The sequence below is a fragment of the Oratosquilla oratoria genome, chromosome 43 (assembly GCF_046742065.1).
Source record: "Oratosquilla oratoria isolate Oo_2021 chromosome 43, ASM4674206v1, whole genome shotgun sequence".
Classification (NCBI taxonomy): domain Eukaryota; kingdom Metazoa; phylum Arthropoda; class Malacostraca; order Stomatopoda; family Squillidae; genus Oratosquilla; species Oratosquilla oratoria.
The window spans coordinates 15069006-15090429 of record NC_134819.1 but is presented as its reverse complement, the minus strand read 5'-3'; the positions used below and the strand labels follow the sequence as shown (position 1 = coordinate 15090429).

At 35.7% G+C, this 21424-nt stretch overlaps 1 protein-coding gene across 1 annotated transcript in view; it reads right to left on the bottom strand.

Annotated features, from left to right (window-relative positions):
• LOC143021814 (uncharacterized) overlaps positions 1 to 21424 on the bottom strand; it is a 60517-nt gene that overhangs the window by 26646 nt on the left and 12447 nt on the right. Inside the window, exon 2 of the mRNA XM_076179563.1 lies at positions 9077 to 12736. Within this exon, the coding sequence (XP_076035678.1) occupies positions 9077 to 12736 (3660 nt within the window). The remainder of the gene's footprint in view (positions 1 to 9076; positions 12737 to 21424) is intronic.

Genomic DNA, 21424 nt, shown 5'->3' with positions numbered 1-21424 from the left:
GTCCCCTTTTCCCTTGTAAAGAGGAACTATACAGGCACTTCTCCAGTCCTCCGGTACTCTACCCTCTCTCCAGCAAACATTAAATAACATTTGTTTAAAATATGGGATTTTATTATTCTTTTCATGTCAGAATATGGTATCTTGGTATTTGGCATGTTACATTGTGCAGCTTCCTTTGCTTCCTTGTCAGCTAGTTCATTACCATGGATTCCCACATGTGATGGAACCCAGCAGAAATGAACCTCTGTGTGTTGGCAGGAAATATGAAATAGCCACTCCTGAGCTTTTTGTATTAAAGGGTGAAAGCTATTAAAACAGCTAACAATGTCCAAGACACTCTTTGAGTCACAATAAATTACAAATGCATCTCCTTTGGTTTCATGTATTACTTTTAAAGCATGATTAATTGCTGTTATTTCTGCAGTGAATATGGAGGCTGAATCAGGAAGTTTAAGTATGATGTGTCATCATGGATAACAGCATATTCAACTCCATTATTTGATTTGGATCCATCAGTATAAATCTTTATGTGTTCTTCATGTATTTTATCATGTTCTAAAAATATAGACTTCACCTGCTCAATGGGAGCGTTCCTTTTGGTTACCTCTATTGAGCATTTTGATATTTCAGGGGTAATCCAAGGGGGAATATGTGGATGGCCCACTTGAAAAACGTTCTGGGTCTTGATAAATATATCTTCTACTTGTTCATTCATTTTGACTTGAAGGGGTTTTGAAGATCTGGAACCTTTAAAATCATCACCATTTACATTTTTGATAATATCAAAGGCAGGGTTTTTACGGTCTGTCTTGATCTTAAATAAAAGTCTTAGTCCTAGTTCCTCTCTACGAAGGTCAAGTGGCAGTTCACCAGAATCTACATAAATGCTTTCTACTGGTGATGTTCTAAATGCCCCTGAGCATATTCTAAGGCCCATGTTATGAACTGTGTCAAGTTCCTTCAGTCTAGTTTTGCAAGTAGAGGAATAAATTTGACAACCATAATCAATTTTGGATCGGCAAAGAGTTGTATAACATTAGCAGTGATTTTTATCTGCTCCCCAACTAAAGCTAGATATAACTTTCAAGATGTTCAATGATTTCCTGGCTTTTGTCTTCAGGGTATCAATATGGCTGGTCCAAGTCAATTTTGAGTCAAAAATCATGCCAAGAAATTTTACCTCTTCTTCATGTGGTAAAATGGTTCCATTTAGATTTAAGGTTGGAATTACTTCTCTTCATCTACGTCGAGTAAAACATACAGTAGTGGTTTTTATGGTTGAGATTTTAAAGCCCTATGAGTCAGCCCATCTACTAACAGCATTAATTGAATTTTGTAAATGCTTGCAGGCTGAAATAGCATCATAGCTTGTACAATAAATTGCCAAGTCATCCACAAAAAGGGAGCTCTTTACAGGTGGTGCAATTTCTTCTAAGATATTATTTATTGCCACAGCAAAACAAGTGACACTCAAGACACTTCCTTGGGGGACACCCTCCTTCTGAATAAATGGTTTTGAGAGACTACTGCCAACTCTAACCTTTAATAACACTGGCCTGCGTTTAAATTTTTTTTTTCAAAGGTCGAAGGTTTTTCAAGTGATTTATAGGTTTTTTGGTGCGCTGAATCCAAAAATGCCATCCGTTTCCTTGGATCAGGTCTAGTTTTTGAGATATGAGAAGTGTGACTTTTGGGCCTTGTATAGTACTAAGTATAAGGGAAACGAGGCTGCAGGTATAGCCTATTCTTATTTTTTTTTGCATAAAAATTATACTGTAGCACCCCGAAACTGATACTGAAACCTAATGATGTTTTTGTTTACTTTCAGGAAACTGAAACTGAAACTGCATTGACTACATTGACAAACTGCATTGACAACACTGAAACTGAAAATGGTTTAGAAAAGTGTGATCTCCAATCAATGTGACTGATTTTATAAGAATCTGTGCTTTTTACAAGAATCTGTGCTTCTTGTGTTTCTATTTTGGACACGTATCTTAGAGTGACAGAAAATGGAACGCAAATGCACAAATCATCCTGATAGGTTCTGCTACATATGTGGTAATGTGATTCTTCCTCGTCGACTAGCAAATATAACTGATTTTGTGAAGAAGGCATATCATGCTTACTTTATAGTTAAGCTTGGGGACCAGGACAAGCCATTTGCACCCCATGTTAGCTGCAAAACATGTGTCGAGAACTTGCGTGATTGGAGAAATAAAAAAAGGAAGAGTATGCCATTCGCTGTTCCAATGGTTTGGAGAGAGGGTAAAAAAGATCATGTGTCAGACTGCTATTTCTGCATGACTAATCTTAAAGGAGTCAACCGCAAGAACAAGCATTGTATTCAGTATCCTAATGTTCTGTCTGCCATACGACCAGTCCCTCATGGTCCAGGCCTGCCTGTTCCCGAGCCAGATGTTGCAATGGAATCTAGCTCTGAATCGGAATCTGATAACACACTAGACAGGGCAGAGGGTGGAGAATACATGCCAGAAGAGAATGACCGGCCAGTGCCTCTAACACAAGCAGATCTCAATGACCTGACACGGGATCTAAACCTATCAAAGGAATAAGCACAGCTTCTGGGTTCTCGTCTTCATGAGAAAAATTTGCTAGCACCTGAGACAACATTCTTTTGGTACCGAGAGCGTGAAAGATAATTTAGACAGTTCTTCACAACCCAGAAGGACTCGTCATTAGTTTACTGCAACAACATTGCTGGTTTGATTCAATCAATGGGGCTGGACTATGTTGCTACTGAATGGAGACTGTTCATCGACTCTTCCAGCAGAAGTCTCAAGGCAGTCCTCCTTCACAACGGAAATAAATACTCTTCAATTCCAATCGGTCATTCGGTGCAAATGAAAGAAACTCATGACAACATGGATCAGCTACTGTCTGCTCTGAACTACAATGACCATGGTAGGTTGATCTGTGGAGATCTTAAGGTAGTTGGATTGGTTTTGGGACTACAGGGTGGGTACACAAAGTATCCATGCTTTTTGTGTTTGTGGGATAGTCGGGCTGATGATCAACATTTTGTCAGACAAGAATGGCCACCACGACAACGTTTAGAACCTGGTTCACACAATGTTCAGGCTCGTTCTCTTGTTGAACCAAACAAGGTCTTACTCCCACCTTTACATATCAAACTGGGACTGATGAAGAACTTTGTGAAGGCAATGGACAAGGACGGCATGGGATTTACTTTTCTTCAGCAGAAGTTTCCTCGGATCAGTCTGGAAAAGCTTAAGGCTGGCATCTTTGATGGGCCTCAGATAAGGGAACTTATGAAGGACTCAATGTTTGACAATGCACTGAATGCAGCTGAGCTGTCCATTTGGTGGTCGCTTAAGTCAGTGATAAGAAACTTTCTAGGAAATAACCGAAGTGCAGAATACGAGAAAGAAGTCGATGAGCTCTTGAACAGCTATAAAAAATTAGGGGCTCGCATGTCAGTCAAAATGCACTTTCTACGGTCCCACTTAGACTATTTCCCTCAGAACTATGGTGACTTCAGTGAGGAACAGGGAGAACGTTTCCACCAGGATATTCGTGTCATGGAAGAACGCTACCAAGGCCAGTGGGATGTGAACTTTCTTGCGGACTACTGTTGGTGTTTGAAACGAGACGTGGTGGCTGCCCAACACAGGAGAAAGTCACTGAAAAGGCCCTTCATCCATGATTAGATTTTCTGAACTATGCAAGAAAAAATTATTTCTTTTGTCAAGAATTTTTTTCCAAAATTAAAGGGAATAAATAGCACTAAATGGCGTTTTTAATTATTTTTACCACCACGTATCTCAAAAACGTGACCTGATTGAACAAAATGAGTGTGATTTTTAGATTCTGCATAGCAAATTACCCTAGAATCAGTTATCAGATGCTTTACCTTTGAAACTTCGCAGGCCAGTGTAATCTATCAGATAAAAATAAGTTAATGAATCTCAGTATATTACCTCGGATGCCTATTTTATTTAGTTGTTGGATAATTCCAAATCTCCAAGTTGTGTCATAGGCTTTCTCGAGATCAAAGAAAACACCTATCATTTGACACTGTTTTGAGAATCCTTGTTGGATTTGGTTGGATAGTCTCAGCAGTGGGTCCAGCGTGAATCTGTTCTTACGGAAACCAAACTGGTAGGGTGAAAGTTTGTTTTCAGATTCTAAGTACCAAACAAGTCTGATATTTATCATCTTTTCCATTAACTTGCAGACACAACTGGTTAAGGCTATGGGCCTGTAGCTAGATGGATCAAAAGGATTCTTATTGGGCTTTTTGATAGGTATTATAATGGCAGTTTTCCAGCTTTTAGGTAATATACCTGTCTCCCAGGTTCTGTTAATGGCTTTTAAAAGAAAGGTCTTAGCATCTTCTGGGAGATTCTTGATCATTTCTTATAATATTGTGTCTTCACCAGGGGTTGTAGTTTTTGTGCAGGAAAGAGCTTCTTTAAATTCTTGTAGGGAGAATTTTACATTACAGATTTCTCTGCTATTTGAGTTGAAATCCAGAGAAATCTGAGCATTTTGAATTTTCTGAGATTCGGGCGAGTGATTTTCTAGACTAGAAATTTTGGAGAAGTATTCACCTAAATTTTCTGCAATGTCATATGGATCTGTAAGGTAGGTAAAGGTGAGGGAACGAACTTGCTACTAAGTTTTCGCACTTTTCTCCACACTATGCTCAAAGGGGTTTTAGAGTTAATCCTATTTATGTAGTGAAGCCATGATTCTCGTTTTGATTTCTTGAAGTGTTTGCGCTGCTTAGCAAGAGCACGTTTATATACAGGTAGTCGTCGACTTACGACCGAGTTCGGTTCCGACAGACAGGTCGTAAGTCGATCTGGACGCAAGTCGGTCTTTATATACAGTATATATTACCCTTTAAATATTTTTTTTACTGTATATATATATATATATATTGTATATCATAGTTAGCATATTGAAATAATCTTAGCATCTTTGAACTATGTTGTACAGTATTTTTTAACCTTTTTGTAGTTTTATCTGATTTTCTTTGGGAAACGTAGCCTAGGCCTAAACATACTGAATAAAATCCTATCATCTTTATCCTATGATATTTAATACTGTATTTTTTAACTTTAATATTATTTTACCATCAGACTTTCTTTAGGAAACGTATGCATACTGAATAAAATCTTATTATCTTTGAGCTACGTTGTTTAATATTCATTAACTTTTTTTATAAATTTCGTTAGGAAACATAGCCAAGGCCTATGCATACTGAATAAAGTCCTGTCATCTTTGAACTACTAATACTTTTTGTTGGTTACATTAAAATCATTGTAAGGCAAAATTAGGATTTTTTTTATTTAAAAACACATTCATTTCGTTTATGCACTGTACCGAAAATATTGTTATCGACAACAGACTAGGCATAAACAAAGTTTATTGTTACATTCGCAAAACATGAAAATATAAAATGCTGAACCGAACATATTGTTATCGATAACAGACTAGGCATAAGAAAATTTTACTGTTACATTTTGTTAATTGCAAAACATATAAAAATAAAAAATGCAAGGCAAAATTAAGATTTTTTTTTATTTCAAAACACATTCTTTTCGCTTATGTACTATGCCGAACATATTGTTATCGACAACAAACTAGCCTAGGCATAAAAAAAAAAAAAGTTTTATTGTTACATTTTGTTAATTGCAAAACATATAGAAATACAAAATGCAATGCAAAATTAGGAAACATTTTACTTCAAAGAAAAAAATTGAAAGAATATTTAGCTGGCTGGGATGCTGACGGTGTTGGCAGCCTGCCAAAACTATCGTACTCGCGTCTCGCGGCGTACGGAGTAATTGTTCTGCGCTGCCAGGCATAATATTGCAGTTCTATTACTCTATTAAATGTTAAATATTATTGCTCTATCTTGTGGTCGTAAAGTCGATCAGTCGTAAGTCGCATAGGTCGTAAGTCGACGACTACCTGTATAATCTTGCTCTGTGTTGAACCGCTATTTTTGTATTGTCAGTAGCATTTTCGGGTTATCTTTCTCAGTACTCCACAGGTTTTGTTCCACCATGGAACTGTGGGTCTATTGGGTTTTCCTTTAGTTTTTGGAATAATCTCAGCACTTTTTAAGATTGCTTCAGTAAGAAATTTATATGCTTCCATATGACTGTCAAAAGTTTCAAAATCTTGATCTAAAATTAAATTATTTTTATACTTATTCCAGTCAGCTTCCTGAACCTTCCATTTAGGGGGACATTCTGTTGGGGTATTTTTGACATATTTAAGATGGATGGGGAAGTGGTCACTTCCATTAAGATACTCATTGACAGACCATATAAAATCGAGATGGATGGAAGATGAACATATACTTAGATCAATAGCACTGGTTGTATTATTGTGAGTGTTATGGTAAGTCATAGATCCATCATTATATAAGGTGATAGGATTGTTGTCAATAAACTTTTCAATTAATTTCCCCTCAGCATTTAATATGCTACCTCCCCAGAGAGGATTATGAGAGTTGAAGTCACCAAGCAATAAAAATGGGCTTGGGAGCTGGTTAGTTAAGTCTTGTATGTCATGTTCTGTGAAGCCACATTTAGGTGGAAGATAAAGAGAGCATATAGTAATTTTTTTATCAAGTATAGTTTCAACAGCCACAGCTTGCAGAGACGTCACTGTGTGTTGTATTGATTTATGAATTATTATTGCTGCTCCACCATGGGCAATATCTCCTGGAGGAGGAGGCGAATGGTATATAGAGTAGTTTAATCGAGGATTATACGGGTTACTGCCTATCTTTGTCTCCTGTAAACAAATAATTCCTGGATTAAAATCATGTAGTATGACCTTTAGCTGTTCAGATCTGGCTCTTATTCCTTTGCAGTTCCACTGTAGGATATCTTTGAATTTGGAATAGGTTATTTTTTCCCTCTGACAGACATACTTCCCTTAGAGGGAGTAGTTTGTTGGGGATTTAAGTTTTTCTGTAGTCTTTTTATCTTGGAAGGTTGAGATTCTTTCAGCCTTTCATGAGTACTTGATAGGGGAAGGTTCTCAAGAAGATTTTTCGGGGATGTACGGGAGTTGGTAGACATTCTCCACAGTTTCCATCTTGCCAGTAGTTTGGGGAAGCGGTATGGAAGTAATATCTTCCGGTGTAGTATTATCTGTTTCCATGAGCAAGCTTCAAAACCATTGACCAGAACAGAGGCATGTTTAACATCGCCCCTCCTATCATCCATCTGTTACCCGCATTAAATAAATGTATGAAATGTCCCCCTTAGTCCACTTCAACAAACTGTCCGAAATGTCCTCCTTTGTCTCCACCAAGTCCCACCCGTCCCCCTCCTCCCCCCCTCCCCCTCCACCTACCACCCACCCCTCCCTGATAACCTCTCCCAGTTCCTTCCCTGTTGGCTTAAATGTGCTCAGAGTGTGTGTCATGTCTGTACTTGAAAAAGCTGTAACAAGCGAAACGTAGTACCAATAAAGGTTTCGATCTCACAAGGTGTTTATTCTCAAAGTCAAATGTATTGGAGGTATCACAATCAGAGTTTGTTGTTTTCTCTTTCTTTTTTGCTCTCTTTTTGACGGGGGGTTCTAGGAATCCATCAGAGTCTTCAGCCCTGTCGGTTTGTTTATCTTTTATTGTTATTATTTTAGATTTTGTTTCTAGTTTCAGATCCTTTTCTTTTTCATCAACTGATCTACTATTAGGTGGCATATTCTGGGCTTTTTGCTTAGCAGATAGGTTGCTGGTGGTTCGAGGGTTGTTTTGTGAGCTAGCCTTTTTAATTTTTGAATGGTTATTAGGATCAGGCAAAATATTATCATGGTCCACACTATTAATAGGGTTTGCTGCAGCACTAGTGTTAGGTATTGGAGTCTGGGTTTTGGGAATTCCAGTTAAAACATCCTTGTGTGCGACAATGTTACGATTTGACAAGTTATTATCTAATTTTATTTTCATTTTCTTTACTATGTCAGCATAGGTTGAGTTGGGGTTTCTATTGGCTACCATTAGTTTCCGCTTTGCATTGCCAATACTGATATGTTCAGAATTGGCTATTTCGAGGATGTCTTGTTCAAATTTAAAATGTGAGCATTCCTTAGATCTAGGGGAGTGATTACCAGAGCAATGGAGGCAGTATGGAACGTTTGTACAGATACTGTCTTCCCTGCTTCTGACCCAGGGCAATGGACAGGATACAGGGATGACTCATCATCCAGGAGGTGCCAAGATAGGAAGGAGGGAGGAGGGTAGAGGGGAGTGGAATATATGGGAAATGAAATGGGTGGGAGGGATTTCTATGCCTTTTTCTTTTTGGCTACCCCCCCCCCCCCCCCCCGTGTAAGGGGGAAAAAGCCTTTGGTATATGTATGTATTCACAACCAATTTCCACTCGCACCTATATTTTCCCTCTCCCTTTCCTATTCAACTGACATTCCTCTTGCATTCAGTGCCACTTTTACCTCATCCATCCACCTCATTCTTGGTCTTTCCCTTAATTTTCTTCTAATCATATCTGCCTTTTACTTTCTTTTTGCATCTTGCTTTGCTTACTCTTTTCACATTCCTTAAACCATCCAAGGACTCTGATCAACCTTATCTGCCAGCTTTTTTTCCACCCCTGTTCTCCACAGCCTATCCTCCACCCTTCCATTTCATCAACATCATCATAAAATTTGTATCTACCTTTCAAATAACTCGATTCATTAACAATGGTTCTACCTCTTCAGTGCTACATTACTCCCAATGATATGTTGGTTACTGCGGACATAATATGTTATAACAAATGATGAAAAAGAGATAAGACTCCATAAGCATAGTTCCTTTCCTGTATACAGTAAAATTAGGTAAATACATACAGACACATTGGAGTACAAAACATGAAACTTTTTAAGTACTCATACTGTCTACACATACCATTTTCCTTTCATAAAATGAAACTAAACCTACTGCACAAACTTGGGATAAGTGTAAGGTGGGTGTATGTTTTGATTTGGCCACCCTCCTCCAAAGGGGGAGAGGGCTTTGTCTAAATATGTACTAAAATCTTCAAAAACTTTCTGTAAAACTTACCTGCAACATAGAGAAATGAGCATTCCTTCTCAGTTCTTTAATTCTTTGTAGAGTTGACTGATTTTGACCATGAACAACTGATGAAGAGATGTTGTCAAAGAGACTATAATGAAGTGGCATAGGTTCTTCCTGGTAATCTGCATTAATGTCTTCTTCCAAGCTTTCTTCTTCAGGACAAACTGAATCTGTCTGTAAGGAATTCTGCAATTGCTTCACAGGTCTTATGGTAGAGCTTGCATTCTCTTTATTGTCTGGATTACATCCATCAAAAAGATTTGGGCAGACATTAGGGGATTTTGGAGACAATTTTGCTACAATATCTTCATATGTGCAGAACTTTTCCCATTTGTGATTATCATCACCTGTATTCCTCCTACATTCTTTTTCATGATCTTTCATACTGGTATCAAGATCTTTAACCATTATTTTCGTGGGACCCTCAACATTTTCTGTTAATTCTCCACAGAATTTTCTCTTCCGCACTTTGCATATTGACACATCATCCATGTCTGTGTCTTCCATACCATTCCCACTACTTGACTGTATTTCTCTTTTACTTGGTCTGTAAATATGTGATAATTTCCTTTTACCTTTTCTAGAAATTCTCAGTAGTTTAATTTCAGGATGTATCTTTCCCTGGGTTCTATTATTTTCCATCTCATTTTCAATGTCTTCTTTTACTCGACAGGTATTGTTCCCTTTCACAGTTTTTCTGTCTCCCTTATCTATCCATATTGTATCCTCATCCTTACTCTCAAGGTCAATAACATTACCAAACTGATCATATATTTCAAAGTCTTTCCTGCTGTCTTTTCTATTTATTTGAGAACCATCATTTGCATCTGAAGTTGATTCTACTTGTTCATTTTGAGCCTCCAATGGAAATTTATTCAGTTTTTTGGATATGCTTTTCTCTTCAGACTTTCTAAATGAACTAGAAAGAGATGATGAATCAATCATCATCATCTTTTTCTGGGCTTTATTTTCCATCTCATTTTCATTATTTTCTTTTACTTGATAGGAATCATTCCCTTCCACATTCTTTCTGTCTCCCTTATCTATCCATATTGTATCCTCATCCTCACTTTCAAGGTCAATAACATTACCAAACTTATCACATATTTCAGAGTCCTTCCCATTGCCTTTACTATTTATTTGAGAACCATTATTTGCATCTGAAGTTGATTCTACTTGTTTATTCTGAGTTTCTACAGTAAATTTATCAAGTTTCTTGGATATGCTTTTCTCTTTGGACTTTCTAAATGAACCCATTTCTTTTTTAGTTTTTGTTTTATTTACTTTACAACATTCTTTTTTATTTACATTTCTTAAAGAATCTCTTTCTTTCTTAGTCTTCCTTTTAGTTACTTTTAATTTTTCTTTTTTATCAACACTTCCTGGAGATGGAGGACTAACAGGACTTTCTTTTGCCTTGGTTCTCTGTTTTGATAAATCCAATAAATTTTCTTGTGATTCTGATATTTCTATTATTCTTAAATTCTTACTATCATTATAAATGGAAAGCCCACAAATATTGTGCCTATTTTTTTCTACACCAGTATGGCTTGTTACATTTTCTTTAGTCAAAATGTGTTCACCAATTTCTTCTTCAGCCACTGAACCCACTCTAAAAATAGAATCTTTATCACTTCCTCTCTGACTAACTTCTTGACTCATCTTATAACTTTCACTATCTCTACTTCGTAACCTGATCTTTTCAAAACAATAGAGAGGCCTGCCATTCAAGTAATTTTTTTCCATAACCTCTTTACCTTTAGTGCTACACTTAAAATCCCTTTTAGTTACTTTTAAATGTTTTTTATCAACACTTCCTGGAGATGGAGGACTGACAGGGCTTCCTTTAGCCTTGGTTCTCTGCTTTGACAAATCCAATAAATTTTCTTGTGACTCTGTTACATTTTCTTTAGTCAAAATGTGTTCACCAATTTCTTCTTCTGCCATTGAACCCACTCTACAAATAGAATCTTTATCACTTCCTCTCTGACTAACTTCTTGACTCATCTCATAACTTTCACTATCTCTACTTCGTAACTTGATCCTTTCAAAACAATAGAGAGGTCTGCTATTCAAGTAATTTTTTTCTATAACCTCTTTACCTTTAGTGCTACAATTAAAATTCCTTACATAAACCGTAGACAAATCTTTCATTAAAAGAATAGCATCCACTTTGCTTTTACATGAACTCTCTCTATTCTGCCCTAGCTTGGATTCCTTCTCACTGTCCTTCTGATTCAAACTGGACTCAAAGGTAGTTTTCAATAGTGATCTGTTTTCCCCATCTACATGATCTGTTTTATCTTTTCCACTCCTCACACCAGGGTAGTCCTTATTCAACTGAGAGCTTTGGTTTTCTATTGGCAAGCATTCCTGATTTTTTCGCTTTTGAAGAATTTCATTACTAATACCAGGATTATCATTGTCATCAGAATTTGCAACAGAGACAGGCAGTGTTGTCTTACTGGTAACTTCTTTCTTCTGTGTACTTATCTTATCTTTTTCATAAGCAGTACTACTAGGTTTCTTTGTTTTCTTAGTTTTTTGAATACACATATCATAAGTGCCCAATAACAACTGTAAATTAACAATATTATTTTGCAAAGAAGTGTTGTTTTCAAATGTACTCAAGGCTTCCTTTGGTCTGGCTTCTGCAGTCTTGCTGGTACTTGCTATATTTTCAGAGACAACTGGCAATATTTTTGCTTTCCTGTTGGTTTCATAGTTTTTGTTGGTTACTTTACATTCCAAACTATCTTCATCACTTTTTTTTGTACAACTGAATTTAGGACTACCTAATTTCTTTAGAGATTTTGAATGTTTATCTGACACTCTATCTTCAGTACAGATGATCTTATCATCTACTATTCTTGTTTCACCAATAGTAGGTTTGGTAGCATTACTAGAAAAATTACTAGGAATATTTTCTGATATACTCCTTGATTTACTACGGGTCCACCTTTCTGAGGTCTGCAAATCTAATGGTTCTTTAGATTGTGCACTACCTTTCAATAGCTGAGATTCTACATCTACAGCCCCATTATTACAAAGGTTTTTTACATTTCTTGGAACTTTTAACATTGCTTCATTTTCCCCTTGCAAGTTATTTGTTGACCTCCTACTGCCATAACCTTTATAACGACGATCTCTTTTACTTTTTATATTTCGTACTGATTTTGACACTGGATTTTTTACTCGGAAAGATGTCTTTTCACCTTCATAATCCTCATCATCAAACGACTCATATAAACTGTCCAATTCCAATACCTTCTGACCTGGGTGATTCACTTCATCAAATATTTGCAATCCAAGCTGCTTTTTCTTTTCATTTACAGATTTTTCTGTCTCTCTGGCTATCTCATCTAATTCTGTTAACAACTTTGAGTCATCGACATCATTGGCTTTTTCTGGACTACTTTCTTCCTCCTCCTGGACTTCAAGCCGACCTCCATGGAGGCTACTCATCATGGCACTTCGTTCCCTACTCTTCTCCCGATATGAATCCAAAGGATCTTCTTCATCCAACGGAAGTCCATAGGAAAGATTAGTGTACTTATTGATGATACCTTGGAAGACATTGTAAGCACTTGAATTAATGACACCCATCACCTTCTTAAATGTGTTTCTGTAGCCTGGTTTCTCCATCTGAAAAGAACAGAAACTGTGTCAGACATGACACTGACAATGAATTCATAGTAACATGCTAATACAGTAGAAGCCCGATTTAACAAACTAATTCAGCCAAGGTTCAGTCCGCTAAAGTGAATTTTCCGTTAAATTGAGCAAGTGAGCGTTGGTGTAACAGTGTTGCCAAAGCGGATTGTAAAAATGATACGTACCTAAAAATTCCCTAGTGTACACACACACACATACAGTATATATATTATTGTAAGTGAATTATAGGCAGCACAATCGTGAATTGCAAACGAACAGCATAATTTGTTGCAACGTGTGTGTGTGTGTATTTACCTAGTTCTATTTTACGGGAAGGGGAGCTATGCTCGTGGTGTCCCGTCTTCATATCTCATTTTATCTAAACTATTTTCAAATTCTTGTATTGTTTTTGCACACACCACTTTCTCATCTAACTTGTTCCAACTGTCTATTACTCTATGAGGAAAGCAGTTCTTTTTCAGATCTCTTCTGTAGCTTTCTTGATTTTCTTTCCGTGCCCTCTTGTATTTCTATCATCCCATTTTATCAGATTCTCTCTATCAATAATTTCTATGCCCTTCATGATTCTGTAAATAGCTATCAAATCTCCTCTCTCTCTTCTTTGCTCTAGTGTCTGTAGTTTAAGTTTTTGTAGTCTCTCTTCATATGATAGTTTTGAGAGTGTTGGTGCCAATTTTGTAATTGCTCTTTGTATTCTTTCAAGTTTTTTTATACATTTTTTTGTACTTGGTGACCATATCGTTGCTGCATATTCCAATCTTGGTCTTATCAGGGTGATTAGAATTTTCTTCACCATTTCTTCATCCAGGTATGTAAATGCCACTTTGATTGTTCTTATTAAATTATAAGTTTCTCCAAAAATCTTATTTATATGTTTCTCAGGTGACATATTATTCATAACAATGACTCCCAGTTCCTTCTCATTTTCTACTTTTTTTTATTCCTTCTTCTCCCAATTTATATGCTCCTGTTATTCTGTTTTTGCTTTTTCCAAATTCCATTATACTACACTTTTTTGTATTGAACTCCATCTCCCACTTCCTACTCCATTCCTGTACTTTATTTAGATCACTCTGTAGTGATTCACAATCTTCTTCCGTGTTCACTCTTTTCAGTAGTTTTGCATCATCTGCAAAGAAGCTCATATAGCTTTCAATTCCTTCATCCATATCATTAATATATATAGCAAACATTATTGGGGCCAGAACTGTTCCTTGTGGAACACCACTTATTACTTCATCCCATTTTGAGTGTTTGTCTCTTATCACTACTCTCATTTTCCTTTCTTGCAAAAAATCTTCCATCCAATTAAGCAGTTTGCCCTGTATTCCTCCTTCAGTTTCTAATTTCTTAAGCAACTTCTTATATGGTACTTTGTCAAAAGCTATTATGTCTAGAAATGCACAATCAGCCCATCCATCTCTTTCTTGTATTATATCTATTAGCCTTGAATAGAAACATATTAAATTGGTGACGCATGGTCGTCCTTGTCTGAATCCAAATTGCCTTGGATTTAGCACGTTGTTTTTTTCTAAATATTTTACCCATCTACTTTTGACAATTCTTTCACATATTTTTGCTATTGTATTTGTTAGAGAGATTGGTCTGTAGTTGGTAGGGTCTTCTTTATTTCCCCCTTTATATATAGGTACTATATTTGCTTTTTTCCAATCTTCTGGGACTTTTCCTTCTTTCAAGGAACTGTTTATTATGCTATGTATTTTGTCTGCCAGTTCATTTCTGCATTCTTTCAAAATCCAGTTTGCTATTTCATCTGGTCCATGCAATTTTCTGACATCAAGATTACTCAAGTGTTTCAATATTTCATTCTTTGTTACTTCTATTTCTTTCATAGGGGGGACTTTCTCTTTCCATTCGATCTCTTCAGGTTGTATGTTCTCCCTTGTAAACACTGATTTAAAATACTTGTTCATAATTTCCGTCATTTCAATTTCCTCTGTGTATTCAACTCCTCCTTGTCTTAATTTCTCCAAGTCTTGTTTGTTTTTCAGTTTGCTGTTTACAAATCTGTAAAATAGTTTTGGTTGATCTTTACACATTTCTATGAAATCTTTTTCATATTTTCTCTTTTCCTCTCTGCACGCTTGTACATATTCATTTCTATAACAAGTATATATTTTCCATTTTTCAGGTCTTCTGTCTTTTTTCCATTTGGTCCAAGCTTTGTCTCTTGTCTTTTAACTCCCTACAACTTTTGTTGTACCAGCACTTTACATATTCTTTTTCTTGTTTTTGCCTTGGGACATACTTTTCCACTCCTTTTTTTTTTTTTTTTTTTATAAATTTTTGTCAAAATATTCCCTTTCTCTTCCACTGTTGTTTCTTCTTTGTATATTCCTTTCCAGTTTTCTTTTTGAAAGAATTCTCTTATTTAATCAAAGTTTGTTTTTTCATACATCATTCTTCCTTTTCTATATTGTTCATTTCTTTTCATGTATTTTTCCTCATTTAGTTCTAGTTCAATCAGTATATGGTCACTTTTACTTATTGGTGTTTTATATTCAATCTTTTCCACTATACTATTCCAGGTTCAGATGTGATTATTAGGTCTAGTCTCGATGGTTCTTCTTCATTTCTATACCTAGTGTTCTCCTGTATCCACTGCGTCATTGTATGGTCAATAATCATCTCGAGTAGAACATTTCCCCATGACCCATCTCCACCCTTTACTGTCATCTCTTCCCAGCAGACTTCTTTGCAATTAAAGTCGCCTATCATAACTATTCTTCCTCCATCTTCCATTATCTTATTTAATGTTATCTTTGTGTCCTCTAACATACTTTTTTGTTCACTCTCTTCCCACGAGGCTGTTTTTGGAGGCACATAATTTATCACAAACTTTCTGTTCTTCTTATCTCTGTCTTCCACTTCGATCATAATCATCTCTACTGTATTCTTTCCATATGTGACACTCTTCATGTTTATATCCTTCTTAGTCAGAAACATAACTCCACCCCCTTGCTTTGTCTCTCTGTTTCTAATCCAATAATTATATGCGTCATGTCCTACACTGTTGGGTGGTAGTGGACCTTTTAATTTCATTTCTACAATTCCCATTATGTCTGGTTCTTTTTCCTTCAGATAATCATTTAGCTCATTCAATCCTGTTATTAATCCATCTATGTTTGTGTAAGACACTCTTAGTTTTCTGCCACTTCCATTGTATTCTCTGTTTTCCTTTTGTTTTTCTCTAGTATTTCGAATTTCCTTACTTTCATATTCACTACTCTCCAATAGAATTTCTCTTTTTCTGACTCTGTTCTGTTCTCGTTTTTTTCATTGTTGTCTTTTCATTTTTTCCTCCTCTCTTTCCTCTTTATTCATTTCCCTTTTTATCCATACCTTTTTATATTGTTCACTTGCTGCTAGTTTCCCTGTTTTTGATAAGATATTCTCTGCTGTAGTTTGTGACCTGAATTTAATCTTAATTAGTCTGGTCTTATCTGTACTATACTTTCCGAGTCTAAACTTCTCTTCAATTTGTTTCATGATTTCAGGTTCATCTTCCTGAACTAATTCTAGTAATCTGCTTACTTTTTCATTTTCCTCATTGATTCTTGTGGTTCTATCTGGGTTGTGTTTCTCTTCCATTCCTAATATAATTATACATTTATTTATATCTGCTAAGTCTCTTACTATATTCTCCTTTTGTCTCATCACTTTAATAACTGAGTCTTCAGTTTCTTTCATTTGCTGTTTAATCATGTCAGTAAATGCAATTTTACTGTTTTCTTGGATTGTCTTCCAACCCTTAGCTTCTTTAGCTATGACCTCTTTGTTTTCTTTATTATTCCTCTTTAATTAATCATTCTCCTCTTTTACTTCTTTTTACTGTCTTTTTAGTTCTTCTATTTCCTTAGTTAAGTTTTTGTTCGCCTTCTCTAGTTCTTCCAATCTTTCAACCCTTTGTGCAATATCTAACATTCTACCGAACCTACTCTCCCAATATTCGGTCATTTGTTCAAGTTTTTGTTCTAGTCTTGCCAGTCGGGGGAGTTTTGTATCCGCCCCCCCCCTCATTAAATCCATGGAAATTATTATCCCCACCTTCTATTGTGCTGCTCATATCTATGTTTCTAATCTTTACATTTTTGTTAGACCCTTCATCGTCACTAAATTGATCCGGTCCGCGTTTGTTTACATGGCGTCTGCCTGCCTGGACCAAGTCCTCTCCTTCCTCATTTCCTTCCATTTCCCTCAGTAATCCCTCCCCTTCTCCTTTTTCCTCACTTTCCCACTACACCACGAGCAATCCCCTTCCCTGCAAATACAATAGGTACTTTGCGTTGAGATCCACGAAAATTTCACTTTTTCTTCAGGACGTCAATCCTCGCCGTCTGTCCGACGTAAGTGTGTGTGTGTGTATTTACCTAGTTGTATTTTACGGGAAGGGGAGCTATGCTCGTGGTGTCCCATCTTCATATCTCATTATATCTAAACTATTCTTAAGGGTCCGTCAGGGGCAATTATTCGAAAAAATCTGGTACATGAGCGAATTTTAGGAAAACATTTAAAAAGAATCTCTATGATGTTGGCAACACTCCTACAAAGTTATAGAGCTGTATTTCGTTTCTATCTTTTTATACAGAATAAAATAGATAAATTATTGGCAACCTCTGGCAACCCCATTGCGTATCAAATATTCTGTATATTGGAATAGCGTTAATTTTTTCTATAGCTATTTTGTTTTTTGCTATGGAATTGTGTTTATGGAGGTATTTAGCAACTTCTCCCACAAGCGTAGATCCAGAAATAGCACACATCAGGGCATCAGTACCCATCCAAACGTCAAAGTGAGGTCACGTTCTTTTGAAGCTCTCACCGTGCTTCATATTTTTTATTCCTCACTGTAATTTCTTGCGGTAATCATGGCAAGATTGACGAAAAGCCAGCGAGCAAGGAGGAAGAATGCAGTAAAGGCCCTTGCGTGCCAGATGAAGAAACGAGAAGGAAAAAAACAAACAAACGAAGAGGACAGCATCCAACAATGTTGGTTATAAAGAAGGATTTGTTGTTCCTCTTCTTGAAGAACCCTACACCCATATTCATAAGTCTGCCCTCGAAAGAAGAGACAAGAAACGAGAGGAGAAAAAAAGTGAAAAGCAAAAGTGGTAAAGTGACCAAAAGCGGGGACTATGGGGCTGGGGCCTTTTAAAAATGTCGCGCAAAATTTAAATGCCTTCTCATGTACATTTAATGTTTTTGTTCTTTTTGTTGTTATTTCTTCGGTTGTTCTTGATGGATTTTTGTCATTTTTGTTTCATTTGAAAGATAAAATTATGCTCTTTATTTCCTATATTAAGAAATAAAAGAAATTTTATTTTATTTTTTTTTCTATTTATGAAACCTGAATTTTGCAGCATCTTTGAAATGTTCAGAAAAGAAAATTCACAAAAAATCAGAGGTATAAGTTTGGTCAAATGTACAATATAACAAATATTCCCCAGACTCTAAGCTTGTAATATATACCAAGCTTAATTATGTGGAAGGATTTCCATATGATTAATTACAGCTTCATTAAACTTCATTATAACTTCATTATATCTTCACTACACTTTATATATACATGTGAGGAATACAATACCCAGGGGAATTATAGACAAATGTAAATGGTAATTATACCTAAGTTCATCAAAGAGATTCAAAAAGTTATAGGACATGCTCCCTTATAAAGCAACCTGACGGTCCCTTAAATTCATGTATTGTTTTTGCACACACCACTTTCTCATCTAACTTGTTCCAACTGTCTATTACTCTGTGAGGAAAGCTGTTCTTTTTCACATCTCTTCTATAGCTGTCTTTTTTTATTTTCTTTCCGTGTCCTCTTGTATTTCTATCATCCATTTTATCAGATTCTCTCTATCAGTAATTTCTATGCCTTTCATGATTCTGTAAATAGCTATCAAATCTCCTCTCTCTCTTCTTTGCTCTAGTGTCTGTAGTTCAAGTTTTGCTAGTCTCTCTTCATATGATAGTTTTGAGAGTGTTGGTGCCAATTTTGTAATTGCTCTTTGTATTCTTTCAAGTTTTTTTATACATTTTTTTGTACTTGATGACCATATCGTTGCTGCATATTCCAATCTTGGTCTTATCAGGGTGATTAGAATTTTCTTCACCATTTCTTCATCCAGGTATGTAAATGCAACTTTGATTGTTCTTATCAAATTATAAGTTTCTCCAAAAATCTTATTTATATGTTTCTCAGGTGACATATTATTCATAACAATGACTCCCAGGTCCTTTTCATTTCTACTTTTTTTATTCCTTCTTCTCCCAATTTATATGATCCTGTTATTCTGTTTTTGCTTTTTCCAAATTCCATTATACTACACTTTTTTGTATTGAACTCCATCTCCCACTTCCTACTCCATTCCTGTACTTTATTTAGATCACTCTGTAGTGATTCACAATCTTCTTCCGTGTTCACTTTTTTCAGTAGTTTTGCATCATCTGCAAAGAAGCTCATATAGCTTTCAATTCCTTCATCCATATCATTAATATATATAGCAAACATTATTGGGGCCAGAACTGTTCCTTGTGGAACACCGCTTATTACTTCATCACTACTCTCATTTTTCTTTCTTGCAAAAAGCCTTCCATCCAATTAAGCAGTTTGCCCTGTATTCCTCCTTCAGTTTCTAATTTCTTAACCAACTTCTTATGTGGTACTTTGTCAAAAGCATTTTTTAGGTCTAGAAATGCACAATCATGTATTTACCTAGTTGTATTTTACAGGAAGGGGAGCTATGATCGTGGTGTCCCGTCTTCATATCTCATTTTATCTAAACTATTTTTAAATTCATGTATTGTTTTTGCACACACCACTTTCTCATCTAACTTGTTCCAACTGTCTATTACTCTGTGAGGAAAGCTGTTCTTTTTCACATCTCTTCTATAGCTGTCTTTTTTTATTTTCTTTCCATGTCCTCTTGTATTTCTGTCATCCCATTTTATCAGATTCTCTCTATCAGTAATTTCTATGCCTTTCATGATTCTATAAATAGCTATCAAATCTCCTCTCTCTCTTCTTTGCTCTAGTGTCTGTAGTTCAAGTTTTGCTAGTCTCTCTTCATATGATAGTTTTGAGAGTGTTGGTGCCAATTTTGTAATTGCTCTTTGTATTCTTTCAAGTTTTTTATGCATTTTTTTGCACTTGGTGACCATATCGTTGCTGCATATTCCAATCTTGGTCTTATCAGAGTGATTAGAATTTTCTTCACCATTTCTTCATCCAGGTATGTAAATGCCACTTTGATTGTTCTTATTAAATTATAAGTTTCTCCAAAAATCTTATCTATATGTTTTTCAGGTGACATATTATTCATAATAATGACTCCCAGGTCCTTTTCATTTTCTACTTTTTTTATTCCTTCTTCTCCCAATTTATATGATCCTGTTATTCTGTTTTTACTTTTTCCAAATTCCATTATACTACACTTTTTTGTATTGAATCTCCCACTTCCTACTCCATTCCTGTACTATATTTAGATCTCTTTGTAGTGATTCACAATCTTCTTCCGTGTTCACTTTTTTCAATATTTTTGCATCATCTGCAAAAAAGCTCATATAGCTTTCAATTCCTTCATCCATATCATTAATATATATAGCAAACATTATTGGGGAACACCGCTTATTACTTCATCCCATTTTGAGTGTTGATCTCTTATCACTACTCTCATTTTTCTTTCTTGCAAGAAGTCTTCCATCCAATTTAGCAGTTTGCCCTGTATTCCTCCTTCAGTTTCTAATTTCTTAAGCAACTTCTTATGTGGTACTTTGTCAAAAGCTTTTATTAGGTCTAGAAATGCACAATCAGCCCATCCATCTCTTTCTTGTATTATATCTATTAGTCTTGAATAGAAACATATTAAATTGGTGACGCATGATCGTCCTTGTCTGAATCCAAATTACCTTGGATTGAGCACATTGTTTTTTTCTAAATATTTTACCCATCTATTTTTGACAATTCTTTCACAAATTTTTGCTATTGTACTTGTTAGAGAGACTGGCCTATAGTTGTTAGGGTCTTCTTTATTTCCTCCTTTATATATAGGTACTATATTTGCTTTTTTCCAATCTTCTGGAACTTTACCTTCTTTCAAGGAACTGTTTATTATGCTATGTATTATGTCTGCTAGTTCATTCCTGCATTCTTTCAAAATCCAGTTTGCTATTTCATCTGGTCCATGCGATTTTCTGACATCAAGATTACTCAAGTGTTTCAATATTTCATTCTTTGTTACTTCTATTTCTTTCATAGGGGGGACTTTCTCTTTCCATTCGATCTCTTCAGGTTGTATGTTCTCCCTTGTTAACACTGATTTAAAATGTTTGTTCATAATTTCCGCCATTTCAATTTCCTCTGTGTATTCAACTCCTTGTCTTAATTTCTCCAAATCTTGTTTGTTTTTCAGTTTGTTGTTTACAAATCTGTAGAATAGTTTTGGTTGATCTTTACATTTTTCTATGACATCTTTTTCATATTTTCTCTTTTCCTCTCTGCACGCTTGTACATATTCATTTCTATAACAAGTATATATTTTCCATTTTTCTGGTCTTCTGTTTTTCTTCCATTTGGTCCAAGCTTTGTCTCTTTTGTCTTTTATCTCCCTACAACTTTTGTTGTACCAGCATTTT